The sequence below is a fragment of the Rhinichthys klamathensis genome, unplaced genomic scaffold, assembly GCF_029890125.1.
Source record: "Rhinichthys klamathensis goyatoka isolate OS25496 unplaced genomic scaffold, OSU_Roscu_1.1 h1tg000405l_1, whole genome shotgun sequence".
Lineage (NCBI taxonomy): Eukaryota > Metazoa > Chordata > Actinopteri > Cypriniformes > Leuciscidae > Rhinichthys > Rhinichthys klamathensis.
Window position 1 is genome coordinate 450,001 of NW_026606906.1, and position 20,581 is coordinate 470,581.

The following is a 20,581-nucleotide window of genomic DNA, read 5'->3' on the forward strand; positions in this document are numbered from 1 at the left end:
AAACTATAGTAATATTAAACGTGAATAATAAATGCATCCCAGTGTCCCATGTTTTGCAGTTGATCCTGAAAGCTTTTAATGACGCTCCATTGCAAATCATCTTAAAATAAAATGACCAAGGAATCCATGCTATAAAAGATCAGGCCAATAAAGAATTATTTTTTTTATAAATACTTTAGTCATGGGAACTTTAAACGACTATGCAATTTATTATATAAAATCATTTGAAATATTATTAGAATATAAACCTTTATATTTATATATAGTTTTATTATAGCTTGTGCATATTGGACATTTTGTTCACTGATTGAGATCACCAACACTAGAAAAGGTGTGTATGATGAAGAAACAGCTTCAATAATCCTGAAGCTCATTAAAACACTGATTATAGAATTAATAGATCACAGATGGAAATAAAATGAGATCTGTCTCTATATACTATAATCACAAGAATCACACAGAATGTGCAGGCAGCCATTGATTCTCCTTTAGACTTTGCATAAGACAAAACATTTTTTTGAATAAGTTAGTTTTTAATCTTACATGCCAGACTGCATCGACTCCTCTATGAAAAAGTTTCTTGCTGGATGGTTTTGAGAGAAACAATTTTTTTTTTTAGAGAGAAAATGTTTTCACACTGATAGCAAAAAATATATATTTGAGATTTTTTTTCAAAGTATTTTGAGAGATATTTTTTTTCTCAGAAATAATTTTAAAAATTTCAAATTTATGTTCTATGAGAAAATACTTTCTCTCAAAACTTTTTTTAGTCTTAAATATTATATTTTTTTTGCGATTGGTATGAAAACTTTTTTTCTCAAATATATTTTTTTCTCTCATGAAATGCTTTTTTTTGCTATCAGTTGTGATAACTTTTTCTCTCAAACTTTTTTTCCTTCTCTCAGATCATTAATTTTCTCGCATGTAATAAAGACACAATTCTAGCTCCATACTCCTCTCACTGTTCTTTACCAAAGTCATTTCACCTTGAAACCATTTCAGTCCTGCAATTACAGCTCCGATCTCTTTAGGGAAACATCGAACTCTGGACATTTCTTAAATCTTCAGGGTTATGTGCAGCTAAATGTTCATCTGGAGATAGAAACAGGACTAATCTTAGCCACGTAAACACATGATTTTGGCCCTCATGACTGTAGTCTGCAACAAAGACAGACGACCCTCCAAGATCCTGCGTATAAATGGACTTTACACAACAATTTAATCCTTTAGAAAGGCCAGCTCTCTTAAAACTAAACATACTTTTGGGCTTGTTGATGTGGATCCACCATGAAACTATCAATAGCTCTCAAGACACCAGACAAATCTTTGGTTATGCAAAATGGCATTTATTATTATGGCTCTTTGCATTGCAACTGAATTCTATGAATCAGCAGTTTAGCAACTTCAACTGACTCATAAAAACAAAAAATTCGACACTAAAATTCAACCGTTATGAGTGCAAAAGCTCAACAGCTAAAGCCTGATACAAAAAGCCAAGATTAAAAAACACACATCGTGACCTTAAATGCTTTGGATATAATCATCTTATGAGTGCATAAACATGTTTGGACAACGCTGTGTCACAAAACCAAGCCGGCTCATGCTTTCACAAGGGACAAGCGTGATGAATGCTGCTTTATCAAATCCTTTCTAAATAGCCACTGTTGACTCGGTTAACCATAAAGGGCAAAGCAGAATGGACTTTTGTGTGAATTTACGTAACAAAATAGGAAGAAATAAAAGCAGAGCGCCACCTTAGTTTCAGTTCTTCCTACACTGTCACACAGAAACCGAGAGGGATTTAGAAGAACAGACGCTGACGAGAAGCTTGAGAAATCATGTGGAATCTCGAACCGGACGAAAGAATTTCAGGTTGGATACATTTTTTATCCTTATGAAATTTTCATTCTAAACTATTAAAAAAATGTCTTTTATTCTACTGGATAAGCTGGGTAATGAAATATATTAACAGTAACGGATAAAATTGTCCGTCAGTCCAATGAACATGGCAGAGCGACATAGGAAACAAAAAATGTCTTGGTCATACACAAACATTTGACCACAGAATATCGTGAATGCCTAATTTTACAGATATCCTTAATAATAACATCATACTGTTTCTTTTTTTAGATTAATATGGCTGCCTTTTAATTATACATGAAACGCATGAATAATCTGAAAACTTCCTGTGTTGTCTTCTTAGAGTCTGAGGAGGAGAACGCCCTGTCTTCAGAAGATGAACGAGACATTGAGGTAATCTCTGCTTAAGTAGAGCTGGCTTTGTCCAGAATGCATACGATAGCACTACTTATGGCACAGTATATACGACTTTTTACAACAGCATGCAACAGGCAAACATGTTTTAAACAGCAGTTTGCATGCTTAATCGAGCTAGCGGTGTCTTAGCCGAGCAGATTGCATTGTGGGATACGGCATGCTCTATTTTATGCCACACATTTTGGCAAAAGTAGCAGCTGATCTGCTGTCCCAGAACATTTGCACGCTACAATATTCTTACTGCATATCATAGACAGAGTAAGAGCAATAGTGAGGCAGATAAATCAGGCGCCTTCTTGTTGCAACTACAAGCAACGCCTAAATAACATCGCAAAAAACACCGAAATTGTGGGAGAGAGTCACAAATCCAATGTGAAGTTGCACTGTTTTGAACATAGCCAATGACTCTCTGCAAACAGTCGTTGCTTAACTGCTTCACCCATATTTTTTATTTTTTTCAAAATGTCTATCATTGTGTAATCTGCTATACAGTGCGAGATTCTGGAGAAAGAGCGAGATGAGGCGAATGAAAAGCTGTCAAGGATGGAGGAGGGTGAGAGTTTTAGCATTGCAATATCCTCATATCAACTCATACTGAGAGAAAAACATTTACTGTATGGCTAAACCTTGGCATAACTCGCATAACATAACTTGACAATGCAACAAACTAGCCTACCTGAAGTGTCACTGAAACCGTGCTAATTTGCTGTCTGTAACTTTCAGCCTCTTCTCAGCTGCTCAAGGAGCTGGATGTTTTAGAGATGCAGTTCCAGATCGAGCGGTCCTGCCGGGAGACCGCAGAGGCCTTAGCGCTGAAGGTATAGAGACACTTCCCTTTTCCTGCAAGTCTAACAGCTTGTATTTGTTCTGTTGAGTATTTTCACATCCCCCATATCGGTTACAAGCTTTACCATGTTCTCCAAACTGAGTCATTTATCCCACACTCTTAAAAAATAACGGTTCTTTATTGGCATTGATGGTTCCATGAAGAACCTTTAACATTCTATTCCACTAATTAAGGTTCTCTAGTGGGAAAAGGTTTTTTAGATTTATAGAATGTTCTTCACATTAAGAAAAAATGGTTCTTTTAAGAGCTGATCACTGAAAGGTTCTTTGGGGAACCAAAAATGGTTCTTCAATGGCATCACTGCAAAAAACAACAACTTTATTTTTAAGAGTGAAACTGAGTTCAACTCAAGGGCAGATTATGGATCTGGCCAATGGTGCCATTGCTTCGAAACCAGTTCCTACAAGTCACCCTGTAGTCAATAATCTTAAAAACTCATCTTTGATCACCAAAATTTCATATTGAAACCATAGACAGTATAAGAAGTGGACAGAGCCATCTCATTGGAACTCAGTTGAAGCCCATTTTTAGTGATTTTTGACCACTTCCGTTCCTGACGCGCAGACTCAAACCGACTCAAACTAAGCTTGATGACGTGAGCAACCTGTCTGACAGACGTTACTCTTCTAGTAGCTGTGCGTGAAAATTGCCAACGTTAATCTTGCAGAGACGGGGAACTTGAGCAAAGAGTTATTTGGCGTGAGTGAGCAGGAGTAAGTATCCCGTTGCTTTTATGGACTCATTATCTATGGGCTTCTCCCTTGACGGGACGTCCCCCCGATTGCCTGCGAGCTTCTCCTTCTGTCTGTACGGTAATTTCTGTACAGCGCGACAGAGAGTCGAGTGGTTATGACGCAATCGTTAGCCTATTTTTACTAAATCTGTTTCTACGGGGCCATAATGTAACATAGAAGGTAATGGAGCGCTTTATACATTGTTGTGTTTCTTTAGAAATAAATAATGGACAAATGGAGTCTTTAAACGCCTCAGATGTAAAGTTATTCGCTGTCAAAGTGACGCCAAAATGAATGGGAGTCAATGGAAATGCTAACGCAAGTGAAGTTCTGCTACAAGATGGCGGCACCCGGCCGGCTTCAACTTCCGGTCGATGGATTACCCCCTTGATTGAAACAGTTTTTCAATGAAAAAAATGTCTTCATGCCTTCAAATAGCTTGAATGTGATTTAGTATATGCGGTTCTATGAATATGCAAATGAGCCCCGCCTCCACTCACTCACTCACTCACTCAGCTCAGAGATCCACTCGTTGACGATCACACGTTGATCTGATTGGTTACAAGGTGGTGTGTGACGTCAGAAACACCAGCGGTTTCAAACTGTGTTTTTGAGACAGTTTTTAAAGAAAAAATACGCAGAATTTGTACATGGTTAGTCTTAAAGCATATTAAAAACACCACATAGACATATAAACAACATTAAAAGCTGGATTTTCACCACAGGGGGACTTTAAATGTTATATTGTTTGCATTGGATATTGGATAAAGAAAGGGGTGCGACTGCGACAAACCTCATATTGAGGCTTAACATAAAAAAAAAGCGCAACCCCTTCTCAATCTCTGGGACTTTTGAACCAACAGGTGACAAAAGATTTCAAGGTACTGAAGAGGCAAAGTCAAGCCATCCTTCCCCTGATTCAAGAAAAGCCAGAACACCTTTCCATCCTGAACCTGGACCCTGAGGCTGATCCCAGCTCTGAGCCGGTCCCTGAGGAAGAGTGCGGAGAAGATCCACTTCTCTTGAGTCAGAACCAAATTAGAGGTGGGACCCGTAGCCTCTCGCTTGTGAATAACACCAGCCTCGAAAGCGGTTAAAATATGCATTCCCATAAGCCTTGTCCAATCTGTTTGTCATTACAGAACTACAGTCATCTGTAGACCGGCTACTTGGGGAGAAATTTCAGCTCAGTGACCAGGTGGAGCTTCTTAAGAAAGAGAAGGATGATTTGAAGGAAAAGGTATAATAGTGCCTTCAAATGGGATCACATGAAAAGACCTGAAAAATATGGTCATGTTAGACATGCAAACAGTTGATCATAAATTTACATACACCTTGCGAAATCAACAAAATGTTAATAATTGAACTAAATAATAATTTAATGAAAATTGCTTGCAGTTTTTTTATGTACTACCCTTAACATGCCATTTCAGGTAAGAGGTGTCAAGTAGTCCACAAAAATAATAGCCGTCAGACGAATTTATAAAAATGACCCTGTTAAAAGGTTTGTATTAGGGTCGTGTTAAAACATTTCATGATAAAACAAAAAGGTGTATGTCAATTTATGACTGCAATTGTATGTTCATGTACATGTTCATATCAGAGCATTTTGACAAAATGATGAACAATTTGCCTCAAAAATAAATCTTAACGCTGTTTTTTTCTTGTCAGAACCCTACTTTCATTAAATGTGACCAGAAATCCTAAGATTTTGAATTTCATTAAACTTCAAACTCTTTTCCTACTCTTAAGTTGCTGTTTGAGGTCGGGGAGAAAGAGGCTCTTCTGAGGAAGTTCAGTAAGCAGAGCCGAACTGTGAATAAAATGAAGAGAGGTGAGTCCACCGAATATATTCTCCCGCTGATAAACACGTACAGAACGACAGACTGACTGTAGTTTCTCGGTCCTCAGTGTCCCAGCTGGTTACAGAAGAGTTTTCAGAGATGTCTCAGAAGCTCGAAATGGAGCAAGGACTCAGGCAGCATGCTGAAGTTTTTGCACACCAGGTATTCTTTGAACTGGAGAAATCTGATCTAATCTAATCTGACAAAACTTCAAGAACAAGGATGACTGAAGTTAGACAGATAGCACAACATAGACACCAAGAAACTACGGCAGCTGCTTCATTGCCCAGTCATTAACACACACTGCTTTTAATTTAAAGTCCCCCTGTGGTGAAAATCAAGCTTTTAATCATGTATATCTGTGTGGTGTTTTAAATATGCTTTAAGCCAAACCATGTGCAAATTCATAAGTCGACACCATTGCTGAGTATTTTCTCCTTAAAAACTGCAGTGACCTAGCCTGGGGAAACCCAGACAACTTCCGGCAAATTTAGATTTGCTCTGAAAGTTAGTCTGGCAAAGAGCTCATTCAAGCCCATTTCCAATCCGCCGAAATCGCGGCACCAATCAGAAACGTTGGGGCGGGCTTTACACGATGACGACAGCGCTGGGATTTTGAAGCAGATTTTGTAGCCTACATTACAAAGATGGATGCCGCCGTCGAACATCACTCGTTCGAATCAGCTATCGCGTCGGTTTTAAGCGATTTGAACGTTTCCTTTTTGTTAAAAACCGAGCAAAGAACAACACTCGGAGATGTTTCTCCGCCGCTCTGCATACGTCATCTCCTTCATCGCTCGGATTGGTTTTAGGTCTATCCGCGACGTCCATTGGTGACGCCCCTCTGGAAATGATTTGTCTATGACGCTTTGCCAGACCATAACTCAGTTACAACTGAGAATGGTCTGGTTTTAACCAGGCTAGCAGTGACCCAAAGACAGTCTCAAAAACACAGTTTTGAAATCGCTGGTGTTTCTGACGTCACACACTACCTTGTAACCAATCATAAATTATTGACTACAGGGGGGCTTTAACATCTGATTCGAGGCCAAAATGCCAGCAAATCAGCTCCAGCTATTCGCTCACTTAAAGGAGCTGTATGTAAGAAATTTATTTCAATTAATCATAAAATGGCCCTGAAATGTCACTAGACATTAAGAAATCATGTACATTTCAAATACTTATATCACTGACAACAGTGGTCTGGCCAGGATATTGTCATTTAAAAAGTGCAGTTGCAGCCCTCAACTGATGTTGATGTTGTCATGTTGTGTTTTGGTCTGATGCTCCACCCTCCACCTATCTACCAATCACGAAGTCAGTAGTGTTGCGGCATCCGGGTTGCCAGCTCTGCTCTAGTTACCACAGCTGCAGCTCGTCACGTTCCTGCTGGATCCTGCAGCTGATCTGGCAACCTCGAGTCAGGGAGGAGGGGGAGAGGATACACCACTCTACAGTAATTTGACAGTGATTGCAGTACTAGTTTTGGCCACAATCTTACATACAGCTCCTTTAAGAAGCTGTAACATTGTTCAAATGAAGCGGTTTGAACAAGTTTGGGACCCTCTGACATACGAGGTCTGCTGTCAAAGAGTTTGAGCCACGAATATTTAATCTTTGACTGAATTGAAAACGAGTGAAAGATTATACTGGAATAACTTTGTTATTCATTTTTTCTTTTTGTTAAATGAAGGACACATAAAAAGCTTTGAAATGTTTCTCTAATTTGCACACTACCGGCATTTCCTTAGACTGGACAGCAAAAGCTTTGTCCATAGACTCTATACTGTAGCTTATTTAGGCCAAGAAGTAACCGCTTAGACAGTAAGAGTCATTGATTTTAGTGACATGAAAATTACTTACACAAACAATTTCACAGACATAAAACAAAGCAGATATCCCTGCAGTTCATCTAGTTTAATACTAGATGCTACAAGTGTATTCAAACAAAAAATATACATATTAGATTTGATGTCACTAACCTGGTAAACTTTAGTGAATCCAGAGATGATTCCATCTTCAATGGCACTTGCTGTGTCAACCATGACTTTGCTGACAAGACTTTGTTTCCAGTCAGATTGGTAAAACAACAACAACAACTCTATAGTTGCTCTATAAAAATGCATACAATTAGCCATACTAAAGATATCTCTCAAGCTTTGCGTGCAATAAACTCAGACAACTTATAAAAGTACTGAGAACAATCCGAATGTGAGGAATGTGCAAGCTAAGTGCAAGCTCCAAAGTTGAAAACGAGGCTGTGAGGGACTGAAATGTCATTTCACAACAACAAAAAAAGTCATCGGTAAAAGCGTCGTCCACTTGTAATCCACTCGACCAAAACGCATCTTGATACCAAATGTAAACAAGGCTTTACAAACACAATGGTGCGGTTGAACCCAGCAGATAATTAATTGTAAATGCACTTAAAACACAATATTTTACATTAGGCCCTATAGGGTTTTATGAAGCAAACAATAATGGAGAGAATTACTTACATTTGTCAGTTCCACACACAGTGACAGGCACAAAAACAGCACTTTCTAGTCAGTATTTCAGTTGACTTGTGTGGTTTATAAATAGACTTTGGGTTCAGTTCCGTGTAGATTAAATTCCACTTCGATGTAAACAAGATCCCCTTCCTTGTGTAAATAAAGATGACGATAATGCTTGTTATAATTCAAATGTCACAGTCCCGATAACCGCCTCATAATTTTGACCGTTACATCGCGGAAATCACATTATCTTCTGTTTAGAGTAGTTTTGCAGCAGAAAAGAAGCAAACCTTCTTGGCACGAGCTTGTAGAAATGACTCTCACGCGACAATATGGGACGCGGTGCGTTCTTTAACGTTTGTTGTAATATGTTTGGTTGCTAAAAGAAATAACGGCATGACATAATAAAGGTTACCCGCATTTAAAAATAACTTAAAGGTGCAGTCACATTCGAAATCGAGATTTCGCGGGGAAAGTTCCATGGACCTTTATCACAGACGATGACGCGTTTTAACGGTCGCATTTTAATTCCTGCAAAGTTTTATATATATATATATATATATATATATATATATTAATGTGTCTACATTTATAACACTAGCAATAGGCTACTTTGTATTATATTACCTTTGCATCAAATTACAAAAAAATAGTGACCTCTGCTTGTGAGGGTGTTCCAAAAACAGCGGCTGTGGGAGTGACGGTAAAGTTGACATCTTTCTCTCTTCTTACTGTTGTTATCAATCTCTCTCTATTTTTTCCCCTCTTTTTGAAAGTTGTGAAAACACTATTGTGGAGTTTTTCTTTTGCTATTTGAGCAAATGGGAAGACAAAAAATGATATATTTAATGTAGCTAGTCTCTCATTGACCGCTAATAGAAGTTTACCCAACTATGACACTTTTGCTTCTGAGAAACCCGGAAATGTGAAAAGGGACAATTGTCTAATGTCAATATTGTAGCGATGTGCCTAGGTCAAGTCACTTATACCAAGCAGATTTATGTTGGTGAACGCGATGATTTCACTTGAACATGAGTGAAATTTGCATGGGGAAACTTTTCACTCTCAACCAAAACTTTTGATCGCACTGATTCCTATTGGAGTATGTTGGTTATGCGCAACAAACTTCCTTATTCTGTAAAACGGGTTGGAGCGCTTCCAGTCCAGGTCTTTTGTATGTGCTTTATTAAATATAAAGCTGTTTTACTCAAGATGAGCAACCAAATATGAGCATAACCAAAGTCCGTAACATGTACATTGATATCTAAAAGTTTTCTTACATTTAGCTACAAAATTGAATAAAATGACAACAATAAAAACTAGCTGATTACCTTAAAAGTCCATAGATATCGCCGTCCAAACTGTTAACACTTTCTCTGACAATCGTACACAACGAGAACTGTTTTCCTCTTTGTTCATGTGACGTTCGACATAAAACCTAAGACTGGATTTCGCTGAGAAATTTCCCCACACAGCAGTAAACGTGATCACACCTTAACTCTGAAGCTGTTAACAAGGCCTTTATTCATGTTTTTAGAGGCAAAGTTTATTCATAATATAGCACATTTCATACGCGGTAGGCCTAATATAAAGTGCTTTACATAAAAGGACTTCAAAATAATCACAAAATAGCTAATGATTACAGATGCAATAAAGTAGAAAATAAAATGTATTTAAAAAAGGTGATAGAGTATAGCAGATACTGACGAGATATGATAATTTAACATAAACAATTTAATCATGTTTAGTGAATTTCCAGACAGGACATAAAAACACACTTCTCGCTCAGAGGCCTAAGACAACACGGCAACATCTGAATCAATAGACAGTGAATGGGAGGAAGTGCAGTGTCTTCCGATTTAGTCGAGTGTGTACAAGGGCCATGGGAGTTTTGGGCTGGATCGGGTCAATTCACACTTACAACTATGGACCTGCATTAATGAAACAAACACGAAACAAAGAAGAGAAAACACTGGATTGAGATAACACAGACAAGCACTCACTCATTGACCATGCCAGTCCCGCTGGCTCTGTTAATACCAGTCGGTATAGCATTCATTCAGTCTAAATGAGCATCTCTGCATAAAAGTGGCATCTGTCTTTGCATCCCTCGTCTCTTCCTGTGGTAATTAGCACCCATCGAGATGGCAGTTTGAAAATCGCCAGCTCTTTAAACCCCTGTCCTTGCTTGACACTTCCTATCTGCCATCTCTTTTGTCGGCTTTGTGTATATTGTTCCCCATTTGCAGACACAGACATAATGGGGGTCCCAACAGGGGGCCTTCACCTGTGAAAGGGACCCCCGACGGTTCGCGCACCACTCAAACTCATTCTGAATGTGTGGCCACACACCACACAGCTTGAATGACATTCTTTATCGCCACCCCTTCCATTTTTCTGTTTTCCATCTGTTTTGAAAACACATTCATCTTCTTCTTGTTCAGTGTTTTTTTTTCTAGTCACTGGGGGTCTAATGACGGACTAATACGAAAGGGAGAAAAAACAGGCCGTCATCGCACAAAGAGACTCTCCGTTTACTCGTCAAGCTCATGTATTTCCCTGTAATCGTGGCTCTGCAGGGGTCGCGGCTGGTGCTTTAGGTCCGCATTTCTTGCGAGCTGAACGATTAAGCAGTGAATGGAGGTGAGAAGTGAGAGTCCAAACAGTCCGACGCATGACAAACTTTCACTTCCCTTTCCTGCTTGCCGGTTCTGCTTTTCAACATAAGCACAGTGCTTGTTATCTAACATTTCAGGGAGATAATGGATGATTTGGTTTTTGGTTTCCCAAAACAAATTTCGTTGCTGCTGTGTGAACTGATTGTTTTGATGTTTTGTTCTGTTGAATGAAAGTCTTTCAGATAATTCACTGCGTGAATAATTAACATGCCCACTGAGCTCAACAATTAATAGAAAATGTAGGGAAGGTTGTAAAAACGAGCGTTGAATGTTGGCATTTCTAAAAATGAGGGTTATTTAAAGAGAGATTTGAAGTTTGGCGTAGTGGATTGATGGACGGACGGAAGGATGGTTAGATAGATAGATGGATGGATAGATGGATGGATATATGGATGGATGGATAGATAGATAGATAGATAGATAGATAGATAGATAGATAGATAGATAGATAGATAGATAGATAGATAGATAGATAGATAGATAGATAGATAGATAGATAGATGGATAGATATATAGATGGATGGATGGATGGACGGACGAACGGACAGACAGACAGATAGATAGATAGATAGATAGATAGATAGATAGATAGATGGATAGATGGATAGATAGATAGATAGATAGATAGATAGATAGATAGATAGATAGATAGATAGATAGATAGATAGATAGATAGATAGATAGATAGATAGATAGATAGATAGATAGATGGATAGATATATAGATGGATGGATGGACGGACGAACGGACAGACAGACAGACAGATAGATAGATAGATAGATAGATAGATAGATAGATAGATAGATGGATAGATGGATAGATAGATAGATAGATAGATAGATGGATATATAGATATATAGTTGATAGATGATATATATATATATATATAGATAGATGGATAGATAGATAGATAGATAGATAGATAGATAGATAGATAGATAGATAGATAGATAGATAGATGGATATATAGATATATAGTTGATAGATGATATATATATATATATATAGATAGATGGATAGATGGATGGATAGATGGATAGATAGATAGATAGATAGATAGATAGATAGATAGATAGAGATAGATAGATTAGATAGATAGATAGATAGATAGATAGATAGATAGATAGATAGATAGATAGATAGATAGATAGATAGATAGATAGATAGATAGATAGATAGATAGATAGATAGATAGATAGATAGATAGATAGATGGTTGGATGGATGGATGAATGGATGGATGGATGGATAGATAGATAGATAGATCAGTTATTTGTATTATTTGTTTGATAGAATAGTGAATAGTGCAGAGATGGCGTGTTGACATTGATCAGTTGATCAGGTGATTGATGGAGTGATTGAACATCATGGTCTACAGATGCTGGTGAAACAGAGGGAAATCCAGAGACAGATTCAGAACGTAGAGACTGAGAAACAACTTCAACAGGCTCTGAGTCAAGTGACTGACATCAGCAAAGCTCTGGGAGAGATTCGACTCTGTTACCAAAGCCAGGTGAGTGTGTCAGTGTATCTGCGCATGATAACGCTTCAGAGGTTTGTGTCGGAAACATGGAGTTATGATGATGTTAAACAATCCCCAGTTTCCCCTGTTCTTTGCATCATGTGCAAACAATATAACAGCTGTGCAAAAAAAACCCCAAAAAACATAACAATTATTGCATATTTTTACTTATTATACCATAGTTTATACTTAAAAAATTACTATAATACTTACGTGTAAGTAAAAATTTTTATTAAGTGTACATATTAAAGTGTGTCATTTAATGTGTAAAACATGAACCTGTGTCAAACCAATGCAATATTTGAATCGGCTTTAATGGTATCCCCCCCCCCCCCCCCCCCCCTTTTTGACACGCTGCAGATCTCACAGACGGCAGCCGAGGATCTCAACGCTCTGACTGATCTGACTGCTGTAAAGACTAAACTGGAGATCAGCGAGAAAGAGAGGAGCGAGACTGAGGCTCAGCTGAGAGACTCACAGCAATCCGTCACAGCACTTCAGAAGGAAAGTAGGTCTAGTTTGAAAAGTTATCTACATTATAATGCTGAAAAAGTACCTTCTGTTTCATGAAATGACCCGCAAGCGAAAGACAAAACACACATGAGATGCTATTTCACCAAGACAGCAGTGTGTTGAAAATGAAGCCTTGCTACTCAGATTGTTCTTCTGAGAAAGGCCCTGTAATCTCTCATCTGTCTCTCTCCTGTTTCAAAAGAGACAATCTCAACAATGTCTCGAACTCAAAATTGCAAAGATATGAAAGTCCCCCTGTAGTCAATCATTTTATCCCTTAAACTCATCTTTGATCACCAAAATGACATATTTAAACGGTTTTTCCTTGAATAGTTTTTTCTTCATGCCTTAAAATAGCTTGAATGTAACTCGACAAACTCGCCTCAATTAGTATACAGGGTTCTATGAATATGCAAATGAGCCCCGCCTCCACTCACTCACTCAGCTCAGAGATCCACCCGTTGACGATCACACGTGGATCTGATTGGTTACAAGGTAGTTTGTGACGTCAGAAACACCAGCGATTTCAAACCGTGTTTTTGAGACTGTCTTTGGTTCACTGCAGCTTTAAGAAGAAAATACTCAGCAATGCTGTCGACTTATACTTTAAGACAAACCATGTGTAAATTCATATTAAAAACTCCACATCGAAATATAAACAACATTAAACACCTGATTTTAAAGTCTGCAACCAAGGTTTCCATATAAACTCAAACATTTCTCATCATGTTCTTACCAAATAATTTCACAATAATTTTATAGCACTATAATATATTTACTTAGTTTTTTACTAAGGCACATTTATAAAACCTACTGAAATACCCTCATTGAACTAAGGATTAGTCCTGGCTTAATCTAAACCCTGTCCGTGAAACCAGGCCATGATGTTTTAATCTGAATGTTTCATTTTTAAACTAGTCAAGATGCTCCAGGATAAACTGAGAGAAATGAAGCAACTTCCTTCAATCCAATCTGACCAATCGGAAGAGGCGAGTGAAAGTCCAGCTGGCCCCCCTCCTCCTCCTCCTCCTCCTCCTCCTCCTCCTCCACCTCCTCCTCCACCTCCATCTTCATCTGTCACTGAGTGAGTCTTCAACACCTTTCAATATTCCCAACATAAAAATACATTACAGCATAAACGATTCAAAATGTTTTTAATGGCAAATCATTTGTATATTTAGCCCATTGAAGGCCTTGAGGAACAGAAAAAAGGGCGGAGAAAACACCACTCAAACTGAGAGTAAGACAACCTTACTTTCGACTATGTGTAATTCCAGATAGAAAGATGCGAAGTCAACATGGCAGACGGGAAGAAACACTAGAAGCTGAAGTTAAATCGAGGAGAGTAAACGCTGCTCCTCCATCCTCACTGAATACTGTGTTGATTTTCTCACAGAACCCGCAGTTACGGAGGACATGAAGTCCAGAGCTGTGGATGAAATGATGGACAGAATCAAGAAAGGCATCGCTCTTAAACCTATTCTCAGACCGCCACAGGTGAGTCTGTCACAGTTGAATTATAACGTGTTGCTGGACATAAACTGTGCTTATGACAATAATCAAACGTGTGAAGGAAATGAAACCATATGAGTGTGTGCACAACATGATCTGAAATATTTGACATTTGGTTATTTGGACTTTTTAGACTGTACCAGATGATGAAAACGCATGGAAGGTGAGTGATACACTGTTTCAGATTGTTTTATTTACAGTTGCACATTATCATGTTCTTTCAGGTCGTCTTGCAATGTACTATTGGGTGATTACTATTACATTTTAGAGTATAAATAGGTTTCCTCTGTCTGTGAAACTATGTGCATTTGGTCACTTGCTATATTGCTTGTGAATTATATGTTTACAAAGTAACTGTTCAGAAATAACAAACTATTGTTAATCACAAATAATTGTCATTTGTATAACAGGAGCAGAGGTCAGAGAACCGGAAATCAGCTGTGCTGGAGTTACAGGGGATGCTGGTACAATGATCTCTATTACAACAGTAACTTTTATTAGTCAGGCTAAAGCTGTTTGTGAGGTCAACAATGAAATATACTTAAGTGGTTATAGTTCATATACTTTCAGATAAGGAAATAATATCTAGGATTAAATTGACTTATAATTAAAAAGTGTGCACACACATTTGACGCACCAGTTCAAAATTTCATGATCAGTACGATTTTAAGTCTTTATGCTCATTAGGGCTGCATTTAGTTGATCTCAAATATAGTCAAAACTGTTGAAATATTATTACGAATTAAAATAGGCGTTTTCTATTTTAATATGCTTTTACCATGTAATTTATTCCTATGATCAAAGCTGTATTTTCAGCATCATTCCTCCAGTCTTCAGTGTCACATGATCCTTCGGAAATCATTTTAATATGCTGATTTGCTGCTCAAAAACATTTCTGATTATTATTATCAAAGTTGTGCTGCTTAATGTTTTTGTGGAATCTGTGATGCACTTTCTTCAGGAATAGAAAGTTCGAAAGAACAGAATTTACTTGAACTAAAAATCTCTTAAATGTCACTTTTAATCTACAAATGCATCCCTGCTGTATTTTTTATTCCTTAAAAGAAAATCTTACTGATCCCAAACTTTTGAACTGTACTTGCAGCAAACATCACAAGCTAATAAACTAATCTGTGTTTTATTAAACATTCTACGTTTAATCACAGAACTGTTTCTGTTGGTGATTTTACCATGATTAAGGAAATTTCCGGGGGTTCCTTAACCATCGTAAAATCCCTGTCATCACCTCTCGTGGCTTATTGTATTAATGTAACTCAGGTTTCCATGAGAAGGCCTGGCCCCCGAAAGGTGGAATCGAAAAAACGCTTCAGCCGTAATGTTGGGGAGGCGGAGCTTCAGATGGTGCTCCAGAGGAGGAGGCGGGCCATGGGGGACGAAAAAGGGCCCTCACCTAACGCTAATCCTAACCCTAACCCTCCATCTAAACCCAAAGGTACCATCTCTTACTTTACGCTCTCACATTCCCAAAAAACTTTATTCAAATGTACTTTAGTTTACACAAGCTGGTCAATCCTAAACCTTATTATTGAAATAATCAGCAAAGACAGTAAACAAAAGCAGTGAATTCACAATTTATTTGCAGATTTTTATATATATATATAATTTGATCACATGTAAAATGTGTTCCTTCAATGCAATGTACATCACTTGAGATAAAAGCCAAATGCATAATTTCCTTTAGGAAGTTAAAGGTGCCTTGTGGCATGTCCACCAAAAAATAAATTCATACTCCACATTCCATACCAGATGGGGGCAGTATACCTCCAGAAAGCGAGTTGGTCTAGACTAGAGTAACAAACGAGAAACGGCATAGTCTCTATGCTCCGCCCCTACCTTCACAACGACCCTAGAGCCATAGCCGAAGGAACGTTGGTTGATGTCAAGTGATTTTTAAATATGACATCTTCAAGCTACTCCCCTTCACCTTTACCAGTGAATATGTTCACATTCGTTTTGTTCATATTACATTTTTATTGTTAGCTTGAATTACATTAATTTGACAGACAGCATTCGCTGATGTTGACCAAGCTAGCGCCATTCAGAGCTGCCAACTCTCACGAATTCACCGTGAGACACACGCAATTGACACTTTTCACACGCTCTCACGCCAAAAATCGAGCCCGTCCTCATCCCAAGGCGTCATATACGACGCTTTTGTCAAAGCGTACATATCCTACGCACATGGCACCCTTTAGCGTAAATATGAGACGCAGATGGGCAGAATGAGGCGCCTCCTAGTGGTCTAACCCTAACCCTACCCCAGATCTAAACCTACCCATACTCTGTGCGTGTTATATTGACGCTAAAGGGTGCCATGTGCGTAGGATATAGGGGTGTCACGATTCTCCAAATCCTCGATTCGATTACATTTTCGATTCTAAGGTCACGGTTCGATTCGATTCTCGATTTTTACATTTATTTTTTTAAAGCCGAAACCGGCCAATCAGGATGCTCTCTGTCTTAATGCGCTTCATGAGGCACATACGCAAGATCTCTCGCTCTCTCGCTCTCTCCTGTGCGCCCGCTATACGGTTTGGAGCATAGTTTTTTCTGTCTCACATGCGCGATTGCGCGCTCTTGCTCGCTCGCTCGCTCATTCCGGGAGATTACAGCCTTGTTTATACTTGACGCGTCCGCAAGAGCGCGAGTCTCCGCTGACTGCGCGCGCGCCTCTCCAAACGGACGAGGCGTTTATACTCGACGCGCTCGCCGTTGTGCTAGTCTGTGAAATGACAGGTGGCGACTAAAGTAATTGTCCTCTTAACCATCAGGAATCAATGTGAGAAGCAGAAAGGTCCACACGTTACAATGTTTATTTTAGTACATCACCACCAATAACACTACAAAAAGAATCGTGTAAAATCCAGTAAACCCTGAGATTATTATTGTGACATTAGAACAAAATATGTGGATATAAAAACGTATGTAGGATGTAGGCTATACAACTCAATTAACGATCTTTTAAATATTTCTTATTTCACTAAACATTTAATTAAGTTTAATGGACATTTTATAAAACATGGAACTTTATTTTTATTAAAATGGCTTATGTTTGCTATAGACTCATTTTGTAAATGTAAGAAACTAATTTAAGACGCACAAACTGGATGCCGGTGCGGTGAGACATACATGCTCGGCCAGATTCGGCTCGAAGTCGTTCATCTTCGGATGCGGCGTCGCGCGCACTGTTACAGCTGCCGATGTTAAGTTCTGTCGATGGGTCTCCTGCATCTGCTGCAGTTGCCATGCTATCTTTTGAATGGCTGTAGCTAAGTTAGAGGAGGTTGACCATATACTCGCAGCTTTTCAACACGCGTGTTTTTTTCCCGCTTGGCACGCCGACCGGACGTGACATGGGGGCGTGGCAGTATCGACGATTCCATTTTTTAATTCGATCGATTCGGAAAAAAAATAATTTCGATCGATTTCGATTTAAAATCGAAATCGTGACACCCCTAGTAGGATATATACGCTTTGGCAAAAAAAAAAGCGTCGTATATGACGCCTTGGGATAAGAAGAGAACGCGTTGGAAAAACCGCAAAGCAAAGAGGACACGGAGACCGACAGACTAGACAGAGCAGGTTAGTTATGATATTTAAAAAATCTCAGTTCTCAGATTCTGTCAATTTTATTTTTATTTTATTACACAAAAAAAAAATACCGTTTTGGCGCTTGTAAATGTTACACGACAGATCCCTAGCGCACGCATCATCTCTATTAGCTAATAGTAAAAAAACACGAACACGGTTGAAAGATACAATAGGCTACAACTTACCAAAATGTATTCCTCATACATAACATAATATCGACCAATCGTTTTTTTTATCAGCGTGCAGAGGTCAATAACATAGCTGGAGAACAAATATGTCAGATTTACCTCAGGAAAGCATTAACATAATATAGGTCCGCTCTTTTTCCTGAACTGAAATGTAGTGGGCTGTACTTTCCACACGATTGACATCAGGTTCAAGTACGCCCACAAGCCGTGCGAGTTTTCCGTGTATTGCAGTTTGGCTGGTTATGTTGCCCGCGTCTATAGTGTTTATGTTTTGAATGATTTTATTGATTGAATGATCTGTAAATGACCAAACCGAAATAAATGAAAAATGAAAAATTATGACACCTGTCGGGCCGTGGCTAGTAATTTAGCATGCTAATTCAGGTTGATATCTCTGCAGCACTATAACTTGTCATTTTTTTAATGACATCATCACCCTTATTTCTTCTCATTCTTTTAATGCGTGTAGCTCATTTTTTGTGGATATTTTTACCTCAATTATAACACATGGCACCTTTAAATAAAGAGAACATAACTGATAAAGTACTTTTTAAGAATTATAATATTTAAGAAATTTAATTTTCTAAGAAATATATTTCTTTAAAAAAAAACATGACCAACGAACCTATGTAAAAAAAAAGAAGAAAAAATACTATTTTACGTAGTCTTAATTTCTACATAAAGTGTTCATTTATCCCCAAATTTTCAGAAGTGCCTTTAAATAAATATTGAAATAAAATATTAAGTCCACATTTAGTGAGGTTAACAAGTTACCGATGTTTTATCTAATTTTGCTTCTCAGTTATCTTACAACTTTCAGATATTTTTTTACACATTACTTTGGGATAAAAAGTTTTTTTTATATACATATAGCCTAGTTTGTGTAAAAGTAAACTTTGGCTTGTAAATAAATCAGATTTATTGGCCTAATTGTTTGCACTCTGGGAGCGATATATCCTTGACGGCACTGCTTAAAAGCTGCCTCCTCATTTATTGATCGGTGTGAATGTTTGTGTGAGCTGCATTATAACGCTAAGGTCACGTCTCCTCAGATTGCCCCAGTGCTGGCATGCCGGCCTCGATGTCCTCGCCCTGGGCAGGGGAGAGTGGAAGCGCTCCTGTCCTCCGCAGACTTCAGCAGAACCGAGAGAAGAGAGTCTCTCGCATAAAGGCCTCCGAGTCCGTGATATGGGAAGAAAAGTGAGCTTTGTTTGAGGGGTCTTTTAGTCTGACCTTCTGCACTTTTCGAGAAGCACGATGTTGAACTAAGTATGACTTCAACACCTATTTCCTTCTGCCAGACGCCTCATGGATTTAGTTTCGAGTAAATGTCACAAGGCTGAATAAAGCGCTAACCCTGTTAACTGTGGTGCGAACGCCGCAATGAAAAAAACCAAGGACCCCTGCATTCAAAAAGCAATTATGAAAGAAATAAAAAACATTCTGCACATACTTTGTCTGTCTTTTCTTTGCCCTCGGTCTGTGTGTTGGACATTTGTTCTTTTGAGGCATGAATTCTTCCATTAAAAGACTCGACTTGCTTGAATACTTGATTTGCACAAGTATTTGGACCTTTAAACGATTCTTTCATTGTTGTGAATTACAGATCAGACACGGACATTTTCTAAGCATTGAAATTTTAAATTACTTTAACATGGCATTGTTTTATATTCATAAAAGTATATTGCATCCTTCTCTGGTGTAATTGTCATCATTCTTGGTGGATTTGTTGCTCAGATGCACAGCAATGTTGAAAAAATAGCAAAGAATCTCATTTGGATTGGAATCAAGGCTTCGACTCAATCATTTAAGGATATAATGCAGTCAACACTGGAACAACAATAAGAAAAATGCACTTAATTTTTCTTTTGCAAGTTTTCGCACTCGTACTTTTTAAAGTCAATTTCACGTGTATGGAATTAAGTGAAAACTACTTAAAATTAGCAAAGAGAATAAGTCAATGGAAATGGCCACTTAGAGTTTGTTGAGGAATTTCTACTTGCTCAATTGAAGTTTACTTTGCATGACTTATTCAAGTGTATGCTTTACTTTGAAACATTTAAGTAATCGACAGATTTCATGTTACACTGAAAAAAAGATCACCGAGATCTCAATACTTGCACACGATACACAATAACGGTAATCAGTGTTTTTGAGTGTGAATGGGTCATTTGAACTCCAGATGTCACAAAACATCAAGTTACTAGGCCCAACAACAACACATGGGGGCAAATACTTATGCAAAAGGACACTTATACACACCGTAAAACATAATTTCAAATTTTGAGTTCATTAAAATGTCAAATTTGAGTTAATACAATTAATGAAGGAGTTTAATAAATAGAAACTAAAAATATTAT

General features: G+C 38.2%; 1 protein-coding gene across 1 annotated transcript; it reads left to right on the top strand.

Annotated features, from left to right (window-relative positions):
* The first annotated feature begins 1,786 nt into the window (after nt 1–1,786).
* On the top strand, nt 1,787–19,669 carry shtn2 (shootin 2). Its single transcript, XM_056234756.1, has 17 exons — nt 1,787–1,872; nt 2,204–2,253; nt 2,770–2,830; nt 3,001–3,095; nt 4,722–4,902; nt 5,001–5,098; nt 5,611–5,692; nt 5,770–5,864; nt 12,253–12,387; nt 12,757–12,904; nt 13,828–13,993; nt 14,091–14,149; nt 14,306–14,406; nt 14,555–14,584; nt 14,832–14,885; nt 15,700–15,874; nt 19,274–19,669. The coding sequence occupies exons 1-17, from the start codon at nt 1,839–1,841 to the stop codon at nt 19,423–19,425; spliced, it is 1,716 nt and encodes a 571-aa protein (XP_056090731.1). The 5' UTR covers nt 1,787–1,838; the 3' UTR covers nt 19,426–19,669.
* The last annotated feature ends 912 nt before the right edge of the window (nt 19,670–20,581 follow it).